The following is a 27,504-nucleotide window of genomic DNA, read 5'->3' as shown; positions in this document are numbered from 1 at the left end:
TAATAACCCATCCAGACTAAGTTAGGGGGTCCTACATCTAATATACGTAACCCATCCAGACTAAGTAAGGGGGTCCTTCATCTAATATACGTAACCCATCCAGACTAAGTAAGGGGGTCCTACATCTAATATACGTAACCCATCCAGACTAAGTTAGGGGGTCCTACATCTAATATACGTAACCCATCCAGACTAAGTAAGGGGGTCCTACATCTAATATACGTAACCCATCCAGACTAAGTAAGGGGGTCCTACATCTAATATACGTAACCCATCCAGACTAAGTAAGGGTGTCCTACATCTAATATACGTAACCCATCCAGACTAAGTTAGGGGGTCCTACATTTAATAACCCATCCAGACTAAGTTAAGGGGTCCTACATCTAATATACGTAACCCATCCAGACTAAGTAAAGGGGTCCTACATCTAATATATGTAACCCATCCAGACTAAGTTAGGGGGTCCTACATTTAATATACGTAACCCATCCAGACTAAGTAAGGGGGTCCTACATTTAATAACCCATCCAGAATAAGTAAGGGGGTCCTACATCTAATATACGTAACCCATCCAGACTAAGTAAAGGGGTCCTACATCTAATATACGTAACCCATCCAGACTAAGTTAGGGGGTCCTACATCTAATATACGTAACCCATCCAGACTAAGTAAGGGGGTCCTACATCTAATATATGTAACCCATCCAGACTAAGTTAGGGGGTCCTACATTTAATAACCCATCCAGACTAAGTTAGGGGGTCCTACATCTAATATACGTAACCCATCCAGACTAAGTAAGGGGGTCCTACATCTAATATACGTAACCCATCCAGACTAAGTTAGGGGGTCCTACATCTAATATACGTAACCCATCCAGACTAAGTAAGGGGGTCCTACATCTAATATACGTAACCCATCCAGACTAAGTAAGGGGGTCCTACATCTAATATACGTAACCCATCCAGACTAAGTTAGGGCGTCCTACATCTAATATACGTAACCCATCCAGACTAAGTAAGGGGGTCCTACATCTAATATACGTAACCCATCCAGACTAAGTAAGGGGGTCCTACATCTAATATACGTAACCCATCCAGACTAAGTAAGGGGGTCCTACATCTAATATACGTAACCCATCCAGACTAAGTAAGGGGGTCCTACATCTAATATACGTAACCCATCCAGACTAAGTAGGGGGTCCTACATCTAATATACGTAACCCATCCAGACTAAGTTAGGGGGTCCTACATCTAATATACGTAACCCATCCAGACTAAGTAAGGGGGTCCTACATCTAATATACGTAACCCATCCAGACTAAGTAAGGGGGTCCTACATCTAATATACGTAACCCATCCAGACTAAGTAAGGGGGTCCTACATCTAATATACGTAACCCATCCAGACTAAGTAAGGGGGTCCTACATCTAATATACGTAACCCATCCAGACTAAGTAAGGGGGTCCTACATCTAATATACGTAACCCATCCAGACTAAGTAAGGGGGTCCTACATCTAATATACGTAACCCATCCAGACTAAGTAAGGGGGTCCTACATCTAATATACGTAACCCATCCAGACTAAGTAAGGGGGTCCTACATCTAATATACGTAACCCATCCAGACTAAGTAAGGGGGTCCTACATCTAATATACGTAACCCATCCAGACTAAGTAAGGGGGTCCTACATCTAATATATGTAACCCATCCAGACTAAGTTAGGGGGTCCTACATTTAATAACCCATCCAGACTAAGTTAGGGTGTCCTACATTTAATATACGTAACCCATCCAGACTAAGTAAGGGGGTCCTACATCTAATATACGTAACCCATCCAGACTAAGTTAGGGGGTCCTACATTTAATAACCCATCCAGACTAAGTTAGGGGGTCCTACATCTAATATACGTAACCCATCCAGACTAAGTAAGGGGTCCTACATCTAATATACGTAACCCATCCAGACTAAGTAAGGGGGTCCTACATCTAATATACGTAACCCATCCAGACTAAGTAAGGATGTCCTACATCTAATATACGTAACCCATCCAGACTAAGTAAGGGGGTCCTACATTTAATATACGTAACCCATCCAGACTAAGTTAGGGGGTCCTACATCTAATATACGTAACCCATCCAGACTAAGTAAGGGGGTTCTACATCTAATATACCTAACCCATCCAGACTAAGTAAGGATGTCCTACATCTAATATACGTAACCCATCCAGACTAAGTTAGGGGGTCCTACATTTAATATACGTAACCCATCCAGACTAAGTTAGGGGGTCCTACATCTAATATACGTAACCCATCCAAACTAAGTTAGGGGGTCCTACATCTAATATACGTAACCCATCCAGACTAAGTTAGGGGGTCCTACATTTAATAACCCATCCAGACTAAGTAAGGGGGTCCTACATTTAATATACGTAACCCATCCAGACTAAGTAAGGGGGTCCTACATCTAATATACGTAACCCATCCAGACTAAGTAAGGATGTCCTACATCTAATATACGTAACCCATCCAGACTAAGTTAGGGGGTCCTACATTTAATAACCCATCCAGACTAAGTTAAGGGGTCCTACATCTAATATACGTAACCCATCCAGACTAAGTAAAGGGGTCCTACATCTAATATATGTAACCCATCCAGACTAAGTTAGGGGGTCCTACATTTAATATACGTAACCCATCCAGACTAAGTAAGGGGGTCCTACATTTAATAACCCATCCAGAATAAGTAAGGGGGTCCTACATCTAATATACGTAACCCATCCAGACTAAGTAAAGGGGTACTACATCTAATATACGTAACCCATCCAGACTAAGTAAGGGGGTCCTACATCTAATATACGTAACCCATCCAGACTAAGTAAGGGGGTCCTACATTTAATAACCCATCCAGAATAAGTTAGGGGGTCCTACATCTAATATACGTAACCCATCCGGACTAAGTAAGGGGGTCCTACATCTAATATACGTAACCCATCCAGACTAAGTTAGAGGGTCCTACATCTAATATACGTAACCCATCCAGACTAAGTAAGGGGGTCCTACATCTAATATACGTAACCCATCCAGACTAAGTTAGGGGGTCCTACATCTAATATACGTAACCCATCCAGACTAAGTAAGGGGGTCCTACATCTAATATACGTAACCCATCCAGACTAAGTAAGGGGGTCCTACATCTAATATACGTAACCCATCCAGACTAAGTAAGGGGGTCCTACATCTAATATACGTAACCCATCCAGACTAAGTAAGGGGGTCCTACATCTAATATACGTAACCCATCCAGACTAAGTAAGGGGGTCCTACATTTAATAACCCATCCAGACTAAGTAAGGGGGTCCTACATCTAATATACGTAACCCATCCAGACTAAGTAAGGGGGTCCTACATTTAATAACCCATCCAGAATAAGTAAGGGGGTCCTACATCTAATATGCAAACCAACAATGGGTTACCCAAAACTATACAGGAGTCAGCGATGTGCAAATCAAACTATCATTCTCACAATTTACAGAGACCTCAATTATGTTTTTAAATGATCAATATTTTTACTACTCCACAGATTTCTAAGAAAATTACTAAAAAAACATTTGATTTTAGATGAAGTATCAAACTATTAGCATCTTACCAATAACAATGTGTGGTTTTTTGGCGAGTGTCAGAGACTGCGTCATCATGTCGATACCTCCAACTATCACAGCTGAAAACAAACAGGTATCAGCCATATTGTAGAGAGGAAAACATGTTTATTTTCTCCAAAAGAGCTAACAGCACGCATTTTTCTACTGAATGATGTGGTAGTAATGTTACCATGATAATTTTGTCAAAATACATTGTTTTATCAATTTTTTCTACTTGTTATTAAAGGTCACATTTACAATTTCGTAACCCTTTCATTACAAACAAATCTAACTTTTATGAGTACTGTTCATATGAATTACAGAACATACAGCTTAGTAACTGAAATTTAGATCATATCCAGCAACTAAAATATACCTATATATCATTTCTAATGTCTGTAAACCAGTCTGTGATATCGCAAATTCCACAGTAGTATCGTATTTGCAATTTTATAGCAATTTAGGTTATGTTTTTTTTTCTTTTTCTGTGACATTACTAAGTATCAGCCTATTACAGCGAGCACCCAGTATACTAATCATCATACTAGCTTTTATAAAGTGTGTACACAACTGACCTGTTTTAATACCAATGGTGGAGCCGAGAGCTTCAAACTGTTCTGATATCTGGAAGGCAAGTTCTCGAGTTGGTGTGAGAATTAGTGCGTACAATCGCTGTGGCGACTCTAATAACGTCTGTAATATGGGGAGGGCAAATGCACCAGTTTTACCCGACCCCGTCTCGGCAAGTCCTATCACATCATGACCTGTAGTAGTAAAAAACACAACACGCTCATAAAACACAGATATCACAATCGCCTCTGACAAACAAATAAAATATAAAAAACTTTACAAATAATCAAATTACTCAATAAAAAAAACCCTAACTTTTCTGAGGTGTTTAGTCTCCGAGCTGTATTATCAGGATTCATGAATTTTATCGATTATGTTTGCACTGTTAATTGTCGACAACGTGAAATTCAATTTACACGTGCATGCATGGTTCGACATGTCCCGTGTAGTATTCAGTCAATTTGTTTTACTTGTCTTACTGACATTGTTGTCAAGTGAACGAAAATGCTTCAAAATTTGTAAAAAAAATAAAGTTTTTTACATTGTAACATTTTTAGTATGCCAAGAATACCCAATAATTTACGCGAACGGGCGATTGGCATGCTTGATGCTGGCATGTCGACAGAAGACATTGCAAGGCATGTTGGGAGTCCTAGTCGAGCGATACGAAATCTTTGCGTAACATTTCGAACGACAGGAAGCGCCAACGACTTGCCACCTCGTGGACGTCCGCGTGTTACAACGCGTGGTCAAGACCGCTATATCATGAACACGCATTTGCGCAATCGATTCCAAACTGCCACTGCTACTGCTGCTAACACACCTGGGCTTCATAATAACCGAATCAGTGGGCAAACTGTTCGTAATCGTCTGCGGGAGAACGGTTTACATGCACGACGTCCTTACGTCGGATGCGTTTTAACGCAATGTCATCATCTAAATCATCTTAATTGGGCACGTGTACACACTCGTTGGATACGGTGACACTGGAATACTGTTCTTTTTTCGGATGAATCCAGATTTTTTTTACAATGTGGTGATGGCAGGGTGCGCGTCTACCGTAGGCGAAATGAACGCTATGCTGACTGTTGTGTTCTTGAATGAGATCGTTTCGGGGGTGGGGGTTGTGTCATGGTCTGGGCAGCCATTGCCCATGGTTATCGTTCACCACTAGTCGTCATTGATGGCAATTTAAATGCTCAATGTTACCGAGATGACATTCTCGCTCATCATGTCATTCCTCTGTTCCATAACAACGCCAACATCTCGATTTTTCAGCATGATAATGCCACCTCTCATACAGCTAGAGACACTGTAAATTTTCTTAGGACAAATAACATTGATTTCATTGATGACTGGCCCGCTAAAAGTCCTGATCTCAACCCCATGGAGCATGTCTGGGTTAGTCTGGACAGACGATTGAGGCGTCGTCCCAACCCACCTGCTAACGTCAACGAACTTCGTCAAGCGCTCATTCAGGAATGAAACAATATTCCACAGGCAGAAATCAACACTTTAGTCAATTCTATGCACCTGCGATGCACTGCAGTGGTCAATTCAAGAGGTGGTCGTACCCGTTATTAAGTGGGTGGGGTTTTTTTTAACCCCTACCACACTTGGTCAAAATTTCTCCCAGTTTTTGTTAACCTATGGCCATGATTTTTGCACTAAACGATGCATCATGGAACACTTTTTAAACGCATATATAACAATTATTCCCCCGGTTTGTTTTCATCAAGTTATGTTCAAGCAAGGTTAGCGGAAGTTTCTTATTTTGTTCAGTATATATGTATATAACATTCCTCTGTGTCGGCCAAAGGCACACATATTATATTTGACAAAAATAGTTTGGTTTGGAATTGCAGATGACAAAGATATTTTTTTTAATTGGTTAATTATTAATGTAAAATACTATATATACTCTTCAAAAAAAAAAAACGCAAAAGGGTACAAATGGGTTATAACTCCGATTTTATGTTTCCTACCGGTTCATGCTTTATGAATATACGGTCATTGCATGTCCCAAACACATTCCCACGGTTACATTCGATAAAACGCAGCTACTGTACAATAAAGTTCCAAAATGTGAATATTCGCAAAAACGCAGCCACGTGCAAACCATGTCACCACTGCACGTGCGTTGTCTGCACGTGCAACATGAACACCGACAGTATAAAAGTGCAGGGTGTTCGCTTGCCTGGCCTCTGTATCTGGCCGACAGTTGACAATCCAGGACATGCCACGTCTCAGTGAACCGCAGAGAAACAATGCCATCGGCCGACTAGACACAGGCGAATCCAGAACGGTCGTTGCCAGGGCATTCCATGTGTCCCCAAGCACCATCTCCAGACTGTGGGACCGTTACCAGCAACATGGATCAACACGTGACCTCCCTAGATCCGGTCGACCACGGGTCACTACCCCCGGGCAGGACCGCTACATCTGGGTACGCCACCTTCGGGAACGATTGACTACTGCCACCTCCACAGCCGCAGCAATACCAGGTTTGCGCAGGATATCCGACCAGACCGTACGAAACCGCCTACGTGAGGTAGGAATTCGTGCCAGACGTCCAGTTCGAGGTGTCATCTTAACACCACAACACCGTCGACTCCGACTGCAGTGGTGCCAGATTCATCGACAATGGCCTCAACTGCGATGGAGACAGGTGTGGTTCAGTGACGAGTCCCGATTTCTGCTCCGACATCATGATGGAAGATGTCGCGTGTATAGGCGTCGTGGTGAACGTTATGCGGCAAACTGCGTGCAGGAAGTGGACAGATTCGGCGGGGGTAGTGTCATGGTGTGGGCAGCCATCTCACACACTGGCGGAACTGACCTGGTCCACGTGCAGGGCAACCTGAATGCACAGGGCTACATTGACCAGATCCTCCGGCCACACATCGTTCCAGTTATGGCCAACGCCAACGCAGTGTTCCAACATGACAACGCCAGGCCTCACACAGCACGTCTCACAACGGCTTTCCTACAGAACAACAACATTAATGTCCTTCCTTGGCCATCGATATCACCGGATTTGAACCCAATTGAGCATCTATGGGACGAGTTGGACCGACGCTTCCGACAGCGACAACCACAGCCCCAGACCCTGCCCAAGCTGGCAGCAGCCTTGCAGGCCGAGTGGGCCACCATCCCCCGGGACGTCATCCGTACTCTGGTTGCTTCAATGGGCAGGCGGTGCCAGGCAGTTGTCAACACACGCGGAGGCCACACCCGGTATTGACTCCAGATGACCTTGACCTTGGTGGTGTGTCCTATCACTTACTCACAATGGACTAGAGTGAATTGTGAACAATCCTGCAACATTTGGTAATTATCGGACTCACCATTCAATAATTAAATCAATTCTCCAAATGTTACGACAATGTGGTTTTGCGTTTCTTTTTTTGAAGAGTATATATAGAATGAAAATTCAACATGCCAAATTAAGTGTTTGAAGCCCTTAAAAATATACTAAATGACAAATTTAAAGAATTTGATGAAACCTGGGGAACTTGGCTAGCCTTTTTTTTTTAAATAAATAACTGATGGTTCCAGTGTGTGCAATGGTCTGAACACACATGTAATTTGTTAAAATAGCACAGCTGTATGTATAATTTTTTTCTGATGCTGTGTGTGTGTGTGTGTGTGTGTGTTTGTAAGTGTGTGTGTGTGTGTGCCACTATCTTCTATACGTAATGATTTTAGGTCCCCAATCCTGACATTACAGATGTGTTCTGGGACAATAAATACTTAAAAAAACAAAAAACAAAAACAAAACATTCCTGTGTCATTATTTAAACTTTGACACAAGCACCCAAAGTTCTTATATTTACAGCACAGGTTTTCTTTTCAAACGTCTGATTTATTTCTGTGCTGTGTTATATAATAGTTAAGCATACTGTTCTGGCTATTGTACTTGCATGTGAATATATATGGAATCAATATGGTGATATCTGTAATGGTTCCCCATAATCTAAGTTAACCAAAACCCACTTTCCAATACGATTCTACTCAAAGAGATGGAGAAGCATTGATAACTGTAACATGTTATCAATTGCCAAGTCTTTCCTATCAAAGTAGTAACTTAAAGCAGCTTAACTTTGGTATTAAATCACTATCAACAGTGTTCGACAAATGTTTGAGAAATACTTGGCTAGTGCTTTATGTGTAATTAAAATGTATATATAGTAATAGTTGATAATATCCACTAGCTCATACCAAACATTCACTAGCCAGGACCGAGGGCTAGTGTATTTGTCAAACCCTGCTATAAACATAGCTACTCAACGCAGTTACAGTAGTATACCTTCCAGTGCAACTGGAATCGACTCCCTTTGGATCTTGGTCGGAGTTTTCCATTTCAACAGTTCACAGGCTTCACACAGAACATCAACAACTCCCTGAAATCAAACATGTATAAAGTATAATATATTATAAATAAAGATCAACAAGATAAAATCAAATACACTGGAATAATTTTCATTCAATAATTAGGCAACAAAAAATTTGTCATTTTTTTTATAACCCCTCCCCACAATGGAATATTTTGTAAGGCCACTCTCCCCTCTTCAAATACAAAACACTTGTTAATATAACACACACACACACACACCCCCCAATTTCCATGTAATGATGTACTAGTAATCTGACCACCATTATTTGATTTTCTCTTTGTATATGTATGTATATATATATATATATATATATATATATATATATATATATATATATATATATATATATATATATATATATACAATGTTTGATAATAAATACTACATAGAAAAAACAAAGAACAAATATGGAAATTTTTACAGTCTTAGAGAGGGAACCCACTACATTTTTCCATTAGTAGCAAGGGATATTTTGTATGTACCATCCCAGTCAGGATAGCACATATTAAGGCCTTTGTTTTAAACAATATTTATTCCTTCTTTTACTTAGTGGTAGAGATTGGCTGACAGGCATAATCCTATATTAGGACCTTCCCCCACAAATTTAGAACAAATACATTTTAGGGAAAAGATGTTAACTTTATTTATATGCTACTATTGACCATCAGGGAAAATTTAGTTTTCAAAATCTTGATTAGGGGATATTTCTAGTCAATTAAAAATTGATTAGGAACTAATGTTTAATGTTTTAATGGGTAGCAATCTCTGAAACTTGTGGACTGAATCTGAATAAAATGTTCCCTGGAATGTATCTGGTCTAAATTATCATAATGTACAGGAGAAAAAAAAAAAGAAGTTTGTTTTGTTTAATGACCCCACTGGAGAACATTGATTAATAAATCATCAGCTATTGGATGACAAACATTTGCTAATGCTGACTCATAGTCATCAGAGGAAACCTGCTACATTTTTTTTAATGTAACAAGGGATCTTTTATATATGCATTTTACCACAGACAGGAAAGCCTTTGTCCAGTCGTGGTGTGCTGGTTGGAACGAGACAAAACCAATCAGCTGAATGGATCCACTGAGGTGGTTTGATCCTGCAACACAAGCACCTCAAGCGAGCACTCAACTGACTGAGCTAAATCCCACCCCTTGTCCAGGACAAAGTAAACTTATTTCATATTAGTATTACAAAACACTTGCTAGTTAAATCTGAAAGAATAAGGTATTGGTAGTTGGTTATTACTGGACAGTTATGCTAACTATAGTCTGTCCCATCCTACAAAGTCTTTTGTAAATAATTTCACTTTGGTTTGATGTGATGTAAGGAGAAAAGGGTATAATACCCGCCCAGTCGCTTTCCAGACGGTTCGTCCTCTGGACGTTTCGTCCACCGTACAATTCGTCCACGTACAATTCTTCCACCCACCTCAGACAATTCGTCCACTCAATTACAACATTTAGACCAATAAATCTAAAATGTTATTTTATAGGCATTGAAATGGTTAATTATTTTTGTTTTGTGGTAAATTACTAGCATATAATACAAACTAAATTTTAGTGGCACTATTAACTTGTTATTGTCTGTCTGTGTCCATTATAGTCAAGTTGCTCTTCAATTACACCTATAATTCTGACATACTATTTAGAAACCAAAGCTAGTAGGCCTAACTAAACTCTTGTTAAATTACCATTTGTACATTGCGATTGCACATTTCGTCCACAGGCGCGTATTTGTCCACACGCAAAATACCATACCCTATTATAATTACAATATTATAACTACAAAAGACTATGTCTGTCAAATTGTCCCCATCATACTTGATAACGCCCCCTGCCCCCTTCTGCTGCTGGCAAAGCCAACGGCGATGTCAGAGATATAGGGATGGCAAAGTTGTTACGTTAGGTTACAATCTGCACTTTTCTAGCAATTCTCTGTCGATATTCCACTAACATAAAAAGTGTCCGTACATTTATTTAGTCCGTGGACGAAATATACGGTAAATAACTAATACAAAAGCAATTATAGTGGACAAATTGTCCAAGAACAATTTTTGGTTGTGGAAGAATCGTCTGAGTTCAACAGTGGAAAAATCTTAGTGGACAAATCGTCTGTGGATGAAATGTCCCGCCCAGTCCCCCCTTTATTATTTTTAGTTAGGGTTAGGGGTTAGGTTTAGGTTTTAGGGTTGAGGGGGGGGGGGGGGGGGACCGGGCGGATATTTTTCCGAAATAAATAGCTTGTAGTAAATTCCATAGTATGAAAAAAGGTGTTCCCTGTGGGATGGACTGACACCTAACAATTAACCATACCCCCCCCCCCCCCCCCCCAACCACAAATCAAATATGGCTCAGTATATACTATATTTAGTCACTTATTTACTTCAACACAAATACAAATCCTATTGTGGACGTTACAAGTTGGTTTATATATTACAAACCAGTGACTGAAATGTGACATTGTCCTCAGCTTTTGTAGAATCTAATGTTTTTATATCGATTTCCTCCTCTGCCATTTCGGTGACCGCAAACAGAAAGTGAAAAACGTGGTCCTACTAAACGTTGTTTTCGTTGGGTTGTATGAAAATATATCCCCTAAAGCGGACCAGGGTATACGTCGTTAACTTAAAACATAATATTAAAGAAGCAGAAATATACCTTTGCATTATATTTATATATGAAAAATTACAAAAGTAAATTTGATTTGTTTGAAGTTCTCGAATTGCAAGCATATATAGTGTACAAAATGCCCAGTTCGTGTCACATCCCAACATTTTATGTAACCTTTCAAAATGGCGAAGCATCATCCAGATTTGATTTTTTGTCGTAAACAACCGGGAGTGGGTATGCGTATTTATAATTATCCAAAACAAGTAAAACATCACACGGAGATAGTTTTGATTGCTTCCAATATATTCCCATACTTGATAACATTAGGCTGAAGTTATTTAATCCCAAACTTGGTTTATCATTTTACAGTACCAATGGTTATTCATACAGAATCGTAAAGACAATTGTCTTCAAACTTTGGCACGGTACTAGTTTATGGAAGACTTTTAGCCCATTTGTCATTGAATTTGTATTACACGAACTATTTAAAATCAGATATAATAATAATAATATTGTCCAGGCAGTATTGGAACTCACAGCTTTGAAATATGGCATGGGATAAATTGGTGTAGGGCAACAACCACAGTATTCGACCACTTAAGAAAGAAAGGATTATAACATGTTCATTTTATTGGCATTTGCTAATTTAAAAAAAAAAAATTGTAAATACTTATGGCAATGCTATTCATTGAATAAACCCAAGTTTTGTTCATGTGGTATACCCCGACTAGAGTTGGTTTGAGTGCCGCAAGGAACAGTAAGCAGTATTCGACCAGCTGACCCAGTGTTCGACCATTTTCTAATTAACTAATAAAACTAAACTTTGAAGTTTATTTCATAGTAAATGCAGAATATACCAAACAACTAAATAAAAAAACTGTTGATTTTAACAACTGTAACACATATTCATGCATTTACGCAAGCACGCACATGCTTATATACTCATTCACACATGCACAATTACTTTCTGATGAACAGTCTCTTTGGTCCTATTTCAATTTACAAATAATGATATTAGACTGAAAATAAAATAAAACATAATTGGGTAAGTCCTGACAAACAGCACCAAAAGACATAAAAGTAGTAAATTTGTGGTTTTTGGGGAGTTTATTTTACAAATGTATCCTTGAATACTGGGGCAACCCTCTCTATCATATTATGTCATTATGTCGAAATTATAATGATTGAGGTCACATTGCATTGCCAGCTCCAATTGATTATAAATAAAAACATTAAAGACATTTTCAAAGATTTCAAATGGATTAAAAGTATTGCAAATGTTCATGGGATGTTGGATGGTGTAATAGCATGCTATAAAAATGGCCGACGTTCATATTATCACTATAGCTGATGAATATATACTTACGTTCATTCACATGGTTATCGTCTGCTATTGCATCCGTTCGGAAAATCTATATACTATTCAGAATGACGGTATCTGTAACAGTTCTCTCCTTCACCTTCTATGACGGTCACATGATGCCGAATTATAAATATTGGCCAATCGTCAGTTGCCAATCGATGAAAAGTACACGTATCTGGGTCAGAACTTTCCAGACTGATCAGATCATGTGTAGACATTACGGTTCAGGCTTTGCATTAAAATTAAAGTAAATGTAACAATGCCACGTGCATTGTCTTACACTTGCTTTTAAACTAAAAGTCTTTAAAATCGTGAACGTGTTTAAAAGTCAACTGGCAAATGGAGCCACATAGAAAATACGTCCATTTGTAAGAAACTTCTTGAACCGCGTTACTGTGATTTTGTAGTCACTTGGCGTTATTTCGTTTTCAGTTATTATTAACTGTTATCAGATGAGAATCCTAATAAAACCAATTAAATCGGTATATAATAATTATAACTTTGTTCAAACTGAGTTGATATCCTATTTAAGATACATCTCATATTTTAAACTTACCACTTCTCAGCCATAATGCAGTAGGCCAAAGTGACGGATTTTTCTCAGAATTGATGACGTCACCAGACCAAGCATTATGAATCATGTACAGATTAACAAAATGTTGGGTTACTTGGCTATAACTTAAGACTACAAATTTCATAGTATGCATCAATGCAGTGGCCACTTTTCAACCAGCAAAACTAGTTATTTTGTTTGGTCGCACTCGTGAATAAATCCAAGTCACATATGCGACCAGTTCATTGAGATTTTTTAGTGCTGCTTTACATTGATCATTTTTGAGTTCCTTGATTAAAAATGTTTCACATATTAATCACTTATAAACACACTACAGGAAGAAACCCGACAGCACCCCCTTTCAATAATGTTGTGGTTAAATACGTAGTTGCTGACGGGTTGTGGAGAATTATAATTATAGATTGGTGTCTGACTGTAAGAAAGTGTGATAACTGTTCACGTGTCCGTCTTTTACCGTCGCAGTACTCGGGTGAGCATCAGCTCTAGGTTTTAAACTATATCAGTGTTTGTTTAAGCCTCTTTTTTTGTGTATTTTATACTTCAAATGAACACTAAACTGGCTGCTATGTAGCAAAGTTATATTCACAGGCATGTACCATGCATCAGCCATTTATTTTGTTAACTACATCACCTGTTTCATTGAGTGAAATATTTAGTGGTATATAACTTATAGCCAGAACTTTCTGTGTTTAATTTATCAAAACTTGTATGTTTTTCAATAAAACCTGTATTTATAATAATTTATTAAACTGCTTATATCTTGTGTTTTTTTGACAAATTACAAAATGGAAATGAATACTTTACATACATGTAGTTGACAGTGCTGTTCTTTTTTTATTTTTCAGCCATCGGACGATTGTGTGAAAAATGTAAGTTTTTAACATCCTTTTCGATGATTTATGTACCATGTTTCAGCTGAACAAAATGTATACTTATCAAGTACATCATGTACATGTATTAAAAAGTCCAGTAGGTTATTTATAAAATATTTGAGTATTTTGAAGTTGTTCATAATGGGCACTTTTGTTCAGTGTGCATGTAGATCACACAATTTCTATTTTACACAGAGAATATATGTTTTTCCACTGCACACTTTTGTTTCTCAAGTACATGTATATGCAATGATTTGTAATCATTAACAATAAATACATGTACTTTTAAAATTACCAGTAGGAATTTATGTACAAATAGTGCTGTCAATTAAACAGTTGCTTGTTCTGTATTCATTTCCACTGGTTTCTTGTGCACCAAAAACAGACAACTGCTATGTTTAAAGGTGAATCTTATAAACAAACAATACATTACATGGTTAAGAATTCGCATAACCACAATTATACTTATACTGTGACTAATTTTCATGTGTTGTCTTTGTTTTGAAGGCGATGGCAAGTGTGTCATATGTGACTCGTACGTGCGTCCCTGCACGTTGGTGCGGATCTGTGACGAGTGTAACTACGGCTCGTATCAAGGTCGCTGTGTCATATGTGGCGGGCCGGGCGTGTCTGATGCCTATTACTGCAAGGAATGTACAATCATGGAAAAAGATGTAAGATGGAGGATTAGTTTTCTTATTCACCATTGTGTGTTTTTCAGCATGTTATGTTAATCAAAAATAGTCTTTGCATTTCATGGGCAGCATAATGTGAATTTTGTTACAATACTAATCCAAGTGTGGAAAAGACTATATCTAGTAAGAGTGAAAGAACACCTATAGTTATCTGTGTATGAGTTCAAGGTTACAATACGGGGCTGGCACTGTAAGCAGGACATTTTGCCCAATTATTACTTCAAAAATTGTAGTTCTAAACCCAGCTATTTTCTTACAAAATACCAATTATTACATACAATTATTTTACCAAATTAAAGTAAAACTCACCAGTTGTTTTTCAAATTTGCAATTGTGGAATTTGCTGAATGCCAGAGCTAGCTTTGCAATCATTGTTTCAAATAAATTGCAAACTGCTTGTTTGTGTACAGTAACATTTAGTCTTCAGTGTAAACCACTCTTCATTAATTACTGCCTTCAACCTGATGTAAAATTATAGACTCTGTGAATACAGACAAAATCCTTTTCAGGTCCACCCATTACAACCCCTTTTAGGTCCATACGATTAACCAGTACTTTGTCAAGTCACAAATATCAAACTTATAAATGTATGTATTCTTCTATCTTTTATATTTTGATGTGTCATCTAAAATTTGAAGCTCAACAAACTTCATTAATAAAAAACATCACTGGTCCAAACTGACTTATTTGATGAAATTGAGAACTGATGCTCATGAATATTCATTCAGTATTTAATGGAATGTAAATAAGAGCAGAATTCTTTAACCTTCTTACCGGCCTTGGTGGCGTCGTGGCAGGCCATCGGTCTACAGGCTGGTAGGTACTGGGTTCGGATCCCAGTCGAGGCATGGGATTTTTAATCCAGATACCGACTCCAAACCCTGAGTGAGTGCTCCGCAAGGCTCAATGGGTAGGTGTAAACCACTTGCACCGACCAGTGATCCAGAACTGGTTCAACAAAGGCCATGGTTTGTGCTACCCTGCCTGTGGGAAGCGCAAATAAAAGATCCCTTGCTGCCAATCGGAAGAGTAGCCCATGTAGTGGCGACAGCGGGTTTCCTCTCAAAATCTGTGTGGTCCTTAACCATATGTCTGACGCCATATAACCGTAAATAAAATGTGTTGAGTGCGTCGATAAATAAAACACTTCTTTCTTTAACCGTCTTGGTCAAGCTTGTGTCAGATGGTTGGTTGGTCTGAAATGTAGCAGTGCAGTAGTTGGGAGGTTGGAATTAATCATCAGTGCTATCTGGTTTCAACAAATATTTTAGATTTGGGATATTGAATATTATATACAGAAGCAACATTTCTGTTTACGTATTTTTAACTTGAGTACTAAATGTACTGTTATTAAATCACAATTTTTGTTCTGTACAATTTTAGTTTACACATATAAGGCAATTTTTATGTGACACCCTTTAAAATAAATTAATTCTGTGATTTTTTAAAAATTATTTCACAGAGAGATGGATGTCCAAAGATTGTGAACCTCGGCAGCGCAAAGACAGATCTGTTCTATGAGAGAAAGAAATATGGTTTCAAGAAGAGATGATTTATAGTACTTCATAAAGATTTCATTCTGTGCTTCATAAAGACTGCATTCTGTACTTCATAAAGATTTCATTGATTACTCCATAAAGATTTCATTCAGTACTGCGTTATTCAGTACTTCATGCACTGTACTTCATAATGAATGAAAGGCTTGATGGAGTTGGAAACTGAAGAAGACATGTTATGTGTAATTAATTTAATTACAACAGTGCAATTTATTGAAATGTGAATGTGCATTTGTTCATTACCTACAAACATTGTGCCACACCAGTTTGCTCTCTTATGTGCATTCAAGCATTATTTCTTACAGACTTTCTCAAGAGCAGTAATGACAGTAAGTTCTTGTGAAGTACAAGGTTTCTTCAAAACTAAGTACATAAATTGTTCTGAAAAAGCAATAAATGATGTTACAATTGTTTTGACTCTAAAGTTGTCTTACAGAACACATGTTTCATGTTTGATAATCAGGTCATTAACAATAAACTGGTATTTTATTACTGTTTGCTGTTCATTATAATATTTTATAGAGTGACATGCTGTTGAAACCGGATATTTGTAATATAACAAAATGTACAAATGAAAATGAGCAGTGTGCGGTAACACCAATATACAGGTTACCACAGATTATGGCCCATATAAGATAAATGTATTATTTACAATTCCCATTATCAATATAAAGTCCCTTCACAAACACTGGTACTTTGTTATTATTCATTCATATCACTGGGGGGGGGGGGGGTGTACCTCAGTGGTATAAAGTCCCTTCACAAACACTGGTACTTTGTTATTATTCATTCATATCACGGGGGGGGGGCGTACCTCAGTGGTATAAAGTCCCTTCACAAACACTGGTACTTTGTTATTATTCATTCATATCACGGGGGGGGGGGGGGGTGTAGCTCAGTGGTATAAAGTCCCTTCACAAACATTGGTACTTTTATTATTATTATATCACGGGGGGGGGGGGGGGGGGGGTGTACCTCAGTGGTATAAATCACAAACATTGGGGGGGGGGGGGGGGTGTACCTCAGTGGTATAAAGTCCCTTCACAAACACATTGGTACTTTGTTATTATTCATTTATATCACGGGGGGGGGGGGGGGGGGGGCGTAGCTTAGTGGTATCAAGTCCCTTCACAAACACTGGTACTTTATTATTCATTCATATCACTGGGGCCCCAGTGATATGGGCGTAGCTCAGTGGTATAAAGTCCCTTCACAAACACATTGGTACTTTGTTATTATTCATTCATATCGGGGGGGGGGGGGGGGGGGGGTACTTTGTTATTATTCATTCATATCACGGGGGGGGGGGGGCGTAGCTCAGTGGTTCAGCGCTCGCCTGATGCGCGATAGATCGAAGATCAATTCCCATCAGTGAGCTCATTGGGCTATTTCTCATTCCAGCCAGTGCTCCACAACTGGTGTAGCAAATGTTATGTAGTATCCTGTCTGTATGATTGTACATATAAAAGATCCCTAGCTGCTAATCGAAAAGAGTAGCCTATGAATGGCAGCAATTGGTTTCCTCTCAATATCTGTGTGGTCCTTTACCATAATTATGTCCAACGCCATATAACTAAGTAAAATGTGTTGAGTGCATCGTTAAATAAAACATTTCCTTCCTTCATACCACTTGTACTGATATTTGCATGTGTATCATATGTTTGGAAATCACAGCTGATCAGAATTGGGTGGTGTAGTTTTTAGTTAATAAAATATTTTTGAGAATGAAGTGCCGTTCTCGATTTTCTGAGCATGGGGTAACCTGAACAACCTTTCTCAACTTATTATGATGTCTGAAAATAGAAATCACAGAAGTTACGCAAATTAAAATACACAGACAGTTGAACTCTCAAAGAGGTTTATATCAACATAACGACGCACTTAAAACATATTTTATTTTACGGGCATAATGATAAATCATTAAGGACCACGCTAATATTGAGTCATGGATGCAGGAATTTGAAAGGTAAGTCGTAAGTTAGTTTTAAGATTTAACAAAAGCGCCAAGTCTCACGCTTTTAACGACACATTTACGGTCGAATGAGTTGTATGTCTGCGGATGACCGAGATACCACTAGAGCGCATTAATTAATTAATCATCGGCTATTGGATGTTAAACATTTGGTAATTAAAACTCGTAGTCATCAGACGAAACGCTACATTTTCCCATTAAGGGGTCTTTTATATGCACTTTCCCACAGACCGGAAGGAAGAAGAAGGAAACGACGCACTCGGCAAATTTTATTTACGGTTATATGGCGTCGGACATGTGGTTAAGGAGCACACAGATATTGAGAGAGGAAACCCGCTGTCGACACTTCATGGGCTACTCTTTTCGATTATCAGCAAGGATCTTTTATATACATCATCCCACAGACATGATAGTACATACCACGTCCTTTGTTAAACCAGTTGTGGAGCACTGTCTTGAACGAGAAATAGCCCAATGGGCTCACCGACGGATCGCACAGACAGGAAAGCAGTTGTGGTGCACTTGTTGGAACGAGAAAAAACCCAATCAGTTGAATGGATCCACCGAGGTGGTTTGATCCTGCAACGCAAGCACCCCATGATCAGGCGCACGCTCAACCGACTGAGTTAAATTCCGCCCCTAAATGCTTCGACTAAATGACGGCAGCTCTCTCTAGGGCCAGGGTGATACCTAACCCATAATATTGACTATATTGCAGTAAAAGAATCGGGCATATATGCCCTCTGTTTCGTACGTTTAAGGTCATGCGGGAGGATCATTTCTACTTCAACTGTAAGAAGACTGCTTTCATCAAAAAGGTTACCTAATAGTAATACTGAATTTATCAACAAAAAGCAAACATGAAGTACATTAGATATGAAAGGACAATATATATATATATATATATATATATATATATATATATATATATATATATATATATATATATATATATATATATATATATACACACACACACACACATTAGGCTACTATGACTGAGCAATAAACAAAACAGTGTACGAATCAAAGGCGAATCGCAAATGGATTAATAACAACGCACCCTAATCGAGCCTCTTGATAGATGCGTTTACCTGTGATTATGTGGTGACCCATTTCCTGTCAAATACAAGTCTCGGGCTCGGAGCGCAAGGGACGACAACATGAAAGTTTTGTTAATCTGTTTCGCTTTAGCGGCAGGCTTTATTTTGCTAGATTACAGTAAGTATTGACGTGTTTCTACATTATTAACCACACGAAATCTATGCACCGATCGCGATTCGCACCTGTCTCTCTACAGCTACAGGTATTCGCGGAAGTGACCACTTGATAGAAAAGAATGGCGACGGCCATTATTGGGACCCTACTATTTTCAAATCTATTATTCTTCGTCTCCGCTCAGTTTATGCCATCGTTGCTCTTGTGACCGGGTTATTTAAATAGTAAATTGCCCATGCACGGGGTTAAAATATTGGTAGTTTACTCGACAGTGTAGATTTAATTGTAATAATTGCATTTACGTAAGTTTTAATTGAAATAAATGACGCCGGAGTCGGTAGACGATTCATGGTTTTGAAATGAATGACATATGTGAACAACACAACCAGTCTGAGTGATGTAGGCCTAATGAAGTGGCGACAGCAGGTTTCCTCTCTCAATATCTGTGTGGTCCTTAACCATATATCCGACGACATATAACCGTAAATAAAATGTGTTGAGTGCGTCATTAAATAAAACATTTCCTTCCTTGAGGCTTGTAGGGAATGATTCTAGTTTGTGTTCCTGTAGCGGCTTCTACATTTTTACGCAACGTAAAGTTAACACCCCAATGTTCTACCACCTCATTTTCTGTCACTAACTACCTGACAGTTCAGATATCCATGGTGTCTGCCCAACTGATTGAATCTCAGTTATCACGAAAATCAAGTTTTGAATAAAACTAAATAATATGTACCTGAAACACATACGAAATATGTTTAACTTTTTTTTCTTGTAATATCGTAAAGTAGCCTGGTCTTTGTACACAATAAATAAAACGTACCATACCGTAATTTCACTTCAAGTTACTATGATTTTATCAAATATAACATTAAAACATATCGTTGAATATGTTACATAATTTGTCGTTTATGAAGCCAAAACGGTGATGCGACAGGTGTCTTTAGTCGACCTTAATAATTACTTTATTCAGTCTCTCTGTTTTCTTATTTCCTGATAAAAAATGTAGTCTTTATCTTCAACCTTACCTCTAGTGTGTTCTCCACATTTGATCAATATACTAATTATTTACATCTTCAGAAGGAAACTAAGCATAGGAACAAAGAGTGAAACATTTAAAACCAGGTGTAAAACAGTTTAATACGTTTTATATTGTTACTATGGTAATCGGTATCAAAAACTGAAAAATCTAATTGTTCAAGAAACAAATCCATTTTGAGTCTCCTACGATACTGAAAAAAAAAAGCAGAAGAAAACTCCTCAAAATTGCTCTAAAACATATGCGCAATCAAGAATAAAGTATGGTGGGGAGGGAGGAATGGATCCAAAACAGCTTTTAAAATGTTGTTTTAACCATTTCTCATGGTAGGGGTTGGGGTACATGTATCCTTGCCTTGTGTCCCCGTAACACGCCACTGCACAAAACCATTTGCGAACCATGTCCGTATGCATCATACCCTAGCAAAGACAGTTGAAACTCGATACCGTTGACGATGTATTTCGTATTATCACTATCGGGCATTTATCTGAGGTGCAGTTTTTGTTTTGTTTTTAGATGATCGTGTATCTTGATGCATGTTGTTTCTCTTGTAGCGCTGGCCATCAAATGTTTTGTCCAATGCCACACATTGCTTTTATTAGATGACCATGTAGGTTCCTTGTATGTTAATGCATGCTGTTTCTCTTGTAGCGCTGGCCATCAAATGTTTCGTCTGTAACTCGTACCATCAACACGATTGCGCCGACTGGTTCGACAACATCACCCAGCACTTGACGCAGTGTTCGTCCGAACATACAATGTGTCGCAAGGTCATTCAAGAAGGTACGGGAAATTGTGAGGAGGGGTTATTAACGAATATACCAATGCTTACAAAAGGTTTATGCGCATCCATCTCGGGTGTAAACTCTGATTTCGCCAGTGACCATGTTCGGGACAGATGACAGTCAAATGATCTCAGGTGTACAGACACTTATTGACATTTGATAAATTGCACATTGTCCACTCTTAGAAAAAGATGATACATGGTTTTTTTTTGGTTTTTTTGCAATTAAGAAAAGTATGCCATAATCTAATGATAAGCCAGCTCCAGAACTGAAAGTCGTCCTCGGCTTCTCTGACCACCTGAGACTTATTTGTTTATTTGTTACCATATGGATCACTACACTTTCGTTACGTGTCATCAATTTGGTATATATTAAAATTGATTTATCCCTAGCAAACGTCATGCACATTTGCTCAATATCTAATTCCAGTAAAGAAAGGTCACAATTAAAATTTTGTTTAATACATATTATAGTATCGATAGTGTTGCAAGACTTCTTGACAAGAGTTCCGAATAGGGTCCAAAGGCTAGTCAAATAGGCTAAAACAGTTTTATTTAAATGAGGTAGTGAATTCGGCTAACGAATTCTAATCACCGGACATTGGGTTAGTGTACTTTTTCTGTATAGTCTGTTATTGTGATATGATATGTGTACCTAAATAACTAAAGTGTTGATTTGCTATTTTCAGCGTATTACGATGGGAAATGGGAGACGCGCTATATTCGACAGTGTGCCGTTGGCGGAGTCATCGGTCCTCGGGAAGGGCGAGTTTGCACGGACAGGTTCGGAACGTACCAGGTGTTGATGAGATATTGCCACTGTGACAACCAAGACGGTTGTAATGGCGGCGGTTCCATGTCCGCCATATTGCCTCTCACCTTGACCTCTGGTGTGACTCTTTACATGTTTCCATGGCATATGTGGCGGTCTTGATGGGTTTAAGAATACAACATCCATTGGCATTTCCAAAACAACAAAGAATATATCGAGTCATTTGTCTTTTGTTGTATCATTGGAAAACATTACAAGAGTGTTTTAGATTTAAAAAAAATATTACAAACACTGTTTCTCTCATGGCAGTTCGTTTTTGGGGGTTTTAATGGTTATTAAAACTAAGACAAAAACACGTAAAAACCCCATTAAAATAGCATTCCAAACTTTAACATCAAAATTGTAATTAAAAAAAAATGCCAGATCCAAATCTCATTTCATGTGTAATTTTTATATTCATAATACTTTTTTAATTATATTATTTTATAAGCATATAGTATTTTCATGAGTGAATGTATTGATGGATGCTGTGATTTTTTAAAACTGTATGTTCGTGTACATTTGTTTGAGTGAAAATGGTATGTATGGAATTATGTGTGTCGAGCGTTTAATTTTGTAAATACATTTTTAAATAAGAGACGTGACTGTTTTTAAATAGAGAAACATCAAATCATAGATTTACAAATAAGCGTAGTTTTATACCGTTCATCATTTGTTATCTATGCATGCATGTAACTAAAACTTCGCCAGACCATATAGGTAGATTTGATGAAAAACTTTATAACTGTAGCATAATTACATTATTACTATCATTAAGTGCCTGTGTAGTGTGGTGTTTGAAAGCGTCTATCAGATGGTGAGGGCGTGTCTGAAAGTTGTCTGTCGAGGGATGTGGGCGTGTCAAAACACTAATATTACTAGTGTATGAGATGCACATGGATGTATAACACATCATTGTAAATATATCATCGATTCTTGTACGTATATAGCTGTTACATATTTATGATTGTATTTTAATTAGCTGTCTTAATTCAGATTACATTTCAGTCTTTTGTAGATGTACATAAGTAATATTTTACGCAAATTGTGGGTAAGACCCTTGAAATGTCACTACATTATCTCATTTTAGAATATTTTATTTGTTTCGAGGATGCCATGTTTTACGATGCCTCGTCTGCCGAATTATTCCGAATAAGTACATAGTGTTAGATATAAAATGTAAATAAACCAAACACAGATTATACTACAAAAAGTGATCTTCCATTTTGGTGTAACGTTTAATGTAATATGATTACTGTATCTATTGGACGCAAATATAACTATATATATATACATGTACATTATAATATTGTAACGTTTAAAACATTTTGTTCTGGAAGCATAAACAAATAAAGTTCACCAGACTGAAAATGACCAGAAGACATGACAGTAAACTAAAATCTCATTCTGTACACATTTTACATTCCTAACATTTGCTTTCATTCTGTGGTCGACGCTAATCACAACGCATTTTGTAGAGGACACATTGTCAGAAGCATATCTTTAACATAGAGCAATTGTAAATTTATGTGAATACCGAAATACCGGAATACCAACAGTACAACCATTTTAGAATTCATATGTTGGTTTTTTTTCTTTTGTTTAAAATGTTATTGTATATTCGTTGTCTCCAATCTGACTAAATGATTCTGTTGACATATCGCATATTTGCATTTTAAAATTCTTTACATTTTAAATACCATTACTTGTCTTTTTTAAAGGACAGTTAAATATTTTGGTTTGTGTTCTTAACAAGCCTTATTAGTAACACAATGCTGGTTTTATGCATGTAAATTGTACTTGAACATAGAGCTGTATTGTATATCTTCGAAAAAAATTACATGTATGATATGTTAATTGGTAGAACCTATTTTTGTACAAATGAAATGGAACACAATATTTCATACATAATAAACTGTTTTATACAATACCCGTATTTGTGTTCTTGATTTATGTTTATATGATATCTGTTAGCGTACCTATAAACTTTAAATGTTAATAATAAATAGACCGGTTCGTCTTTCGATGGAACAAGTCTAAGAGACTGCCTGGAATTTGCTGCCATTCTAAGATGTTTCAGACTAATACAATCTTTAAACGATTACAATTATATATATATATATATACATGCATGTATATATTTTCATTTGGACTACTTATAAAATCTAGGACGGCTATAAACATATTGAATACAAAGATACTGATATATATATATATATATATATATATATATATATATATATATATATATATGTTAGTCAATCTGTGAAATCGGTCATTACGCGAAATGCCTAAACAAATCAGTCACTTCGCGAAGTTCCTGTGACCACCAGGCAATACGCGAAATGACTGAAAATCCCAGGCATTACACGAAATGACTGAAAATCATGACCAGACATTACACAGAATGACTAAAGTGATTCACGTCTTATTACTGACACTTGTATACTTATTACTGACACTTGTATACAGGCTTTTGGTCTTAAAAGTTGATAAGTTGAACAAACAAGGATAACTTTATTGATTGAATGATTTAAAATACTACTTAACATGAATTATTTATTATTATACAATAACTAAATTAAAGCATTGTATATTTGTTTACTAACAAATTAATGTTTAAGTTGTTTAATAATAGTTAAACAAACAAAGAATCTGCTGTATTATTGATGTCTTTTCATCCCTGATTAGTTGTAATGGTTCGCTGGTTTATTCTCAAACCTAGCCTTGCTTTGTGTTTATAAGCAAATGGATTAAGACATGGCTACTTGCAGTGGCCTCTTCTAATGCTTGCAGTGGCCTCTTCTAATCCCTTAGTACAAATATGTGATTACAACACCATATGACTTTCATCTTTATAAAACTAAACATGTTTGTGGGGTTTACTCATAAGTTCTTTAACCGGCCTCGGTGGCGCAGTGGTTAAGCTATCGGATTACAGGCTGGTAGGTACAGGGTTCGCAGCCCGGTACCGGCTCCAACCCAGAGCGAGTTCTTAAGGGCTCATTGGGTAGGTGTAAGGCCACTACACCCTCTTCTCTCTCACTAACCACTAACAAACTAACAACTAACCCACTGTCCTGGACAGGCAGCCCAGATAGCTGAGGTGTGTGCCCAGGACAGCGTGCTTGAACCTTAATTGGATATAAGCACGAAAATAAGTTGAAATCAATCATAAGTTCTTCTGTTGTAACCAGTGCATGATGTCAGAGTCCTATTTAAAACTGAGCTTTACAAAAAGTATGAAGTTTGTAGAAAAGTGTTAATTCCAAAAGATGCATATTTCACAATGCTAGAAGATCTCAAAACAGCAGCAGCTGATACTGGAACAAAGAGCAGACATGGATACTATCTGCTATCAAAGTAAGTGTATTTCAATACATTCAATGTGTTTATTCATTCATAAATTCTAATACTACAATATTTCTATTACTACAATATTTTTCAAATTAATTAAATTTCTTATCCTAATTAATATCCAGTCTCACAATGCTTCCCCATAAATGTTTAGTTTCATTACACTCAAAGAATATAATTATGTGACATGGTGTGTGGATGACTGTTAAAATTGAGTATTTAATGTTCAATTTTTTTTTTCCAGAGTTCGGTAATGATCTTAAAATAAGAGTTATAATCGGTATTAGGATGAAAGTATACTTAAGGTGGAAATGGAGTACAGACTTTTTCTGGTGATTGCTATGAGTTTATAAAGGCATAAAACAATATATTGATATTGAAAGCAATAAGATATACGTAAATGTTAATTTTAATAATAAAATCATACACTATTAGCCAGACATGTTACAGATAGCATTACTGGCACAAGCACGGTAAAATATGTCTTGGGCATTATGCCTTTAATGTTACTCTTCCACTGTTTTCTGTCTTTGAGTTTGAGTGCCATATATTAACGCTGCATTAAGAAAATACCCATTCAAAAATATTCATCAACTACACAGAAAACATTTATCGTCAAAATGTTTTTAGACTATTGGATTTATGCAAATTAAGGAACATTTAAAAATTCCTATGGTCCAATTATATTTACAAAATGTTAATTTCCCTTTCTCTCTGGCCATGAACTGAAGATTTTAAATTTAGCCTTGAAAATTCAACATTTAGTGAATGTTCCTGGGTTGTTTTTTTCAGGTTTGAGATACTGCAGTGTGGCGATGTTGAAAAACTCAAAAAGCGCGTTAACCCAAGGGAGAATCCTGTTTATTATGTTAGCATAGAAGAAACATATGATGTGGTTAGGCGTGCATATATAGCCACAGGACATGGTGGTCGAGATCGCATGACCAAAGAAATCAATAAAAAGTATGTAAACATCACTCGCGATGTTCTCAATCTTTTCAAGTCTTATTGTCATGAATGTCAGAAGAAACGTAAGCGCCCAAGGATTAAGGGTGTTGTAGTGCGCCCCATTCTCACAAATGAGTTCGCTTCTCGTGCACAAATTGATCTTATTGATATGCAGTCCATGGCCCAAAAATCATTTAAGTGGATTTTTGTCTACCAAGACCACCTAACCAAGTTTGTCATTCTTCGAGCCCTAACTTCAAAGCGTGCTGCTGAGGTTGCTCATCACCTGCTTGATATATTCCTTCTCATTGGTGCCCCATCTATTCTCCAGAGCGACAATGGAAGTGAATTCACAGCAGAGGTTATCAGTGAACTGAAAATTGTGTGGCCCAGGCTGGTTATGGTCCATGGTAAACCTCGACACCCTCAAAGTCAGGGGTCGCCATATGCTGCCATGTTTGGATGTGAAGCCAAAGTTGGCTTAACATCGTCGTCTTTGCCAACAGAAGTAGTTGTACGGATGCAAAGTGAGGATGATCTTATATCTGCCATATCCAATGTACTAATCGTCCTAGAACATACTGCTGCTGATATACACGAATCAGTACCAAGCACCAGTCAGGAACCAGCACCGAGCAGCAGTCATGAAGTCATGCCAAACACTAGTCAGGAACCAGATGAGTGGGACAGTAGACTTGACCCTGAAATGCCATTGCTCTCAGCCACAACTGATTTAGTTTTAGATTCAGCACCAGAGTATGGTGGTCCACCTTTGATGAGTCCTGCTCCAGTTACTGTCTCAGCTGATTTACTCAACGCTCGTATAGACAGTATCTTAAATGAGAAAAATGGTGCGAGTTTCTCCCAGATGACTCAAGCTGAGCGTATGGTCAAGAGAAGTAAACTGGAGCTAACAAGTGGACAGGTGGGAGACAACGTAGCTGTACCGAAATATTCTCGGAATAATCATAGACCGTGATGAGAACGATATGTACACAATTTGTGTGAAAGCAGGGATTCTAAAAGGGAAGTTTACACGCAATCAGTTTGATTTGTGCCCCCAGCGTTTACTTACTGATGCTGATGTAAACCAGAC

The 27,504-nt window shown here is 37.7% G+C and overlaps 4 protein-coding genes across 4 annotated transcripts in view; 3 read left to right on the top strand and 1 right to left on the bottom strand.

Annotated features, from left to right (window-relative positions):
• LOC121379172 (probable ATP-dependent RNA helicase DDX47) overlaps nt 1-11,180 on the bottom strand; it is a 30,413-nt gene extending 19,233 nt beyond the window's left edge. Inside the window, exons 1-4 of the mRNA XM_041507671.1 lie at nt 11,051-11,180; nt 8,517-8,610; nt 4,213-4,401; nt 3,646-3,717 (exon numbers count right to left, since the gene is read on the bottom strand). Of these exons, the coding sequence (XP_041363605.1) occupies nt 3,646-3,717; nt 4,213-4,401; nt 8,517-8,610; nt 11,051-11,125 (430 nt within the window). The 5' untranslated portion in view covers nt 11,126-11,180. The remainder of the gene's footprint in view (nt 1-3,645; nt 3,718-4,212; nt 4,402-8,516; nt 8,611-11,050) is intronic.
• A 203-nt stretch (nt 11,181-11,383) lies between these two features.
• Nucleotides 11,384-16,773, top strand: LOC121379998 (PHD finger-like domain-containing protein 5A). The gene is made up of 4 exons (XM_041508706.1): nt 11,384-11,453; nt 14,002-14,025; nt 14,536-14,702; nt 16,186-16,773. The coding sequence occupies exons 1-4, from the start codon at nt 11,402-11,404 to the stop codon at nt 16,273-16,275; spliced, it is 333 nt and encodes a 110-aa protein (XP_041364640.1). The 5' UTR covers nt 11,384-11,401; the 3' UTR covers nt 16,276-16,773.
• Nucleotides 16,774-19,361: 2,588 nt separating this feature from the next.
• LOC121378441 lies at nt 19,362-24,031 on the top strand. The gene is made up of 3 exons (XM_041506612.1): nt 19,362-19,472; nt 21,160-21,291; nt 21,982-24,031. The coding sequence occupies exons 1-3, from the start codon at nt 19,415-19,417 to the stop codon at nt 22,224-22,226; spliced, it is 435 nt and encodes a 144-aa protein (XP_041362546.1). The 5' UTR covers nt 19,362-19,414; the 3' UTR covers nt 22,227-24,031.
• Nucleotides 24,032-25,392: 1,361 nt separating this feature from the next.
• LOC121378651 (KRAB-A domain-containing protein 2-like) lies at nt 25,393-27,387 on the top strand. Its single transcript, XM_041506923.1, has 2 exons — nt 25,393-25,466; nt 26,253-27,387. The coding sequence occupies exons 1-2, from the start codon at nt 25,393-25,395 to the stop codon at nt 27,385-27,387; spliced, it is 1,209 nt and encodes a 402-aa protein (XP_041362857.1).
• Nucleotides 27,388-27,504: the final 117 nt, after the last annotated feature.

Source organism: Gigantopelta aegis, chromosome 8, assembly GCF_016097555.1.
Source record: "Gigantopelta aegis isolate Gae_Host chromosome 8, Gae_host_genome, whole genome shotgun sequence".
Lineage (NCBI taxonomy): Eukaryota > Metazoa > Mollusca > Gastropoda > Neomphalida > Peltospiridae > Gigantopelta > Gigantopelta aegis.
The sequence above is the reverse complement of the archived record's forward strand: the minus strand, read 5'-3'. Positions and strand labels throughout refer to the sequence as shown.

Bases quoted from the DNA above. Each gene is read 5' to 3' on its own strand.
- LOC121378441 (XM_041506612.1), top strand. From the start codon at position 19,415: ATGAAAGTTTTGTTAATCTGTTTCGCTTTAGCGGCAGGCTTTATTTTG. The intron at 19,473-21,159 runs GTAAGTATTGAC...TTTCTCTTGTAG, and splicing joins CTTTATTTTGCTAGATTACA to CGCTGGCCATCAAATGTTTC. The intron at 21,292-21,981 runs GTACGGGAAATT...TGCTATTTTCAG, and splicing joins TCGCAAGGTCATTCAAGAAG to CGTATTACGATGGGAAATGG.
- LOC121379998 (XM_041508706.1), top strand. From the start codon at position 11,402: ATGGCGAAGCATCATCCAGATTTGATTTTTTGTCGTAAACAACCGGGA. The intron at 11,454-14,001 runs GTATGCGTATTT...TTTATTTTTCAG, and splicing joins TCGTAAACAACCGGGAGTGG to CCATCGGACGATTGTGTGAA. The intron at 14,703-16,185 runs GTAAGATGGAGG...ATTATTTCACAG, and splicing joins GTACAATCATGGAAAAAGAT to AGAGATGGATGTCCAAAGAT.
- LOC121378651 (XM_041506923.1), top strand. From the start codon at position 25,393: ATGCTAGAAGATCTCAAAACAGCAGCAGCTGATACTGGAACAAAGAGC. The intron at 25,467-26,252 runs GTAAGTGTATTT...TGTTTTTTTCAG, and splicing joins GGATACTATCTGCTATCAAA to GTTTGAGATACTGCAGTGTG.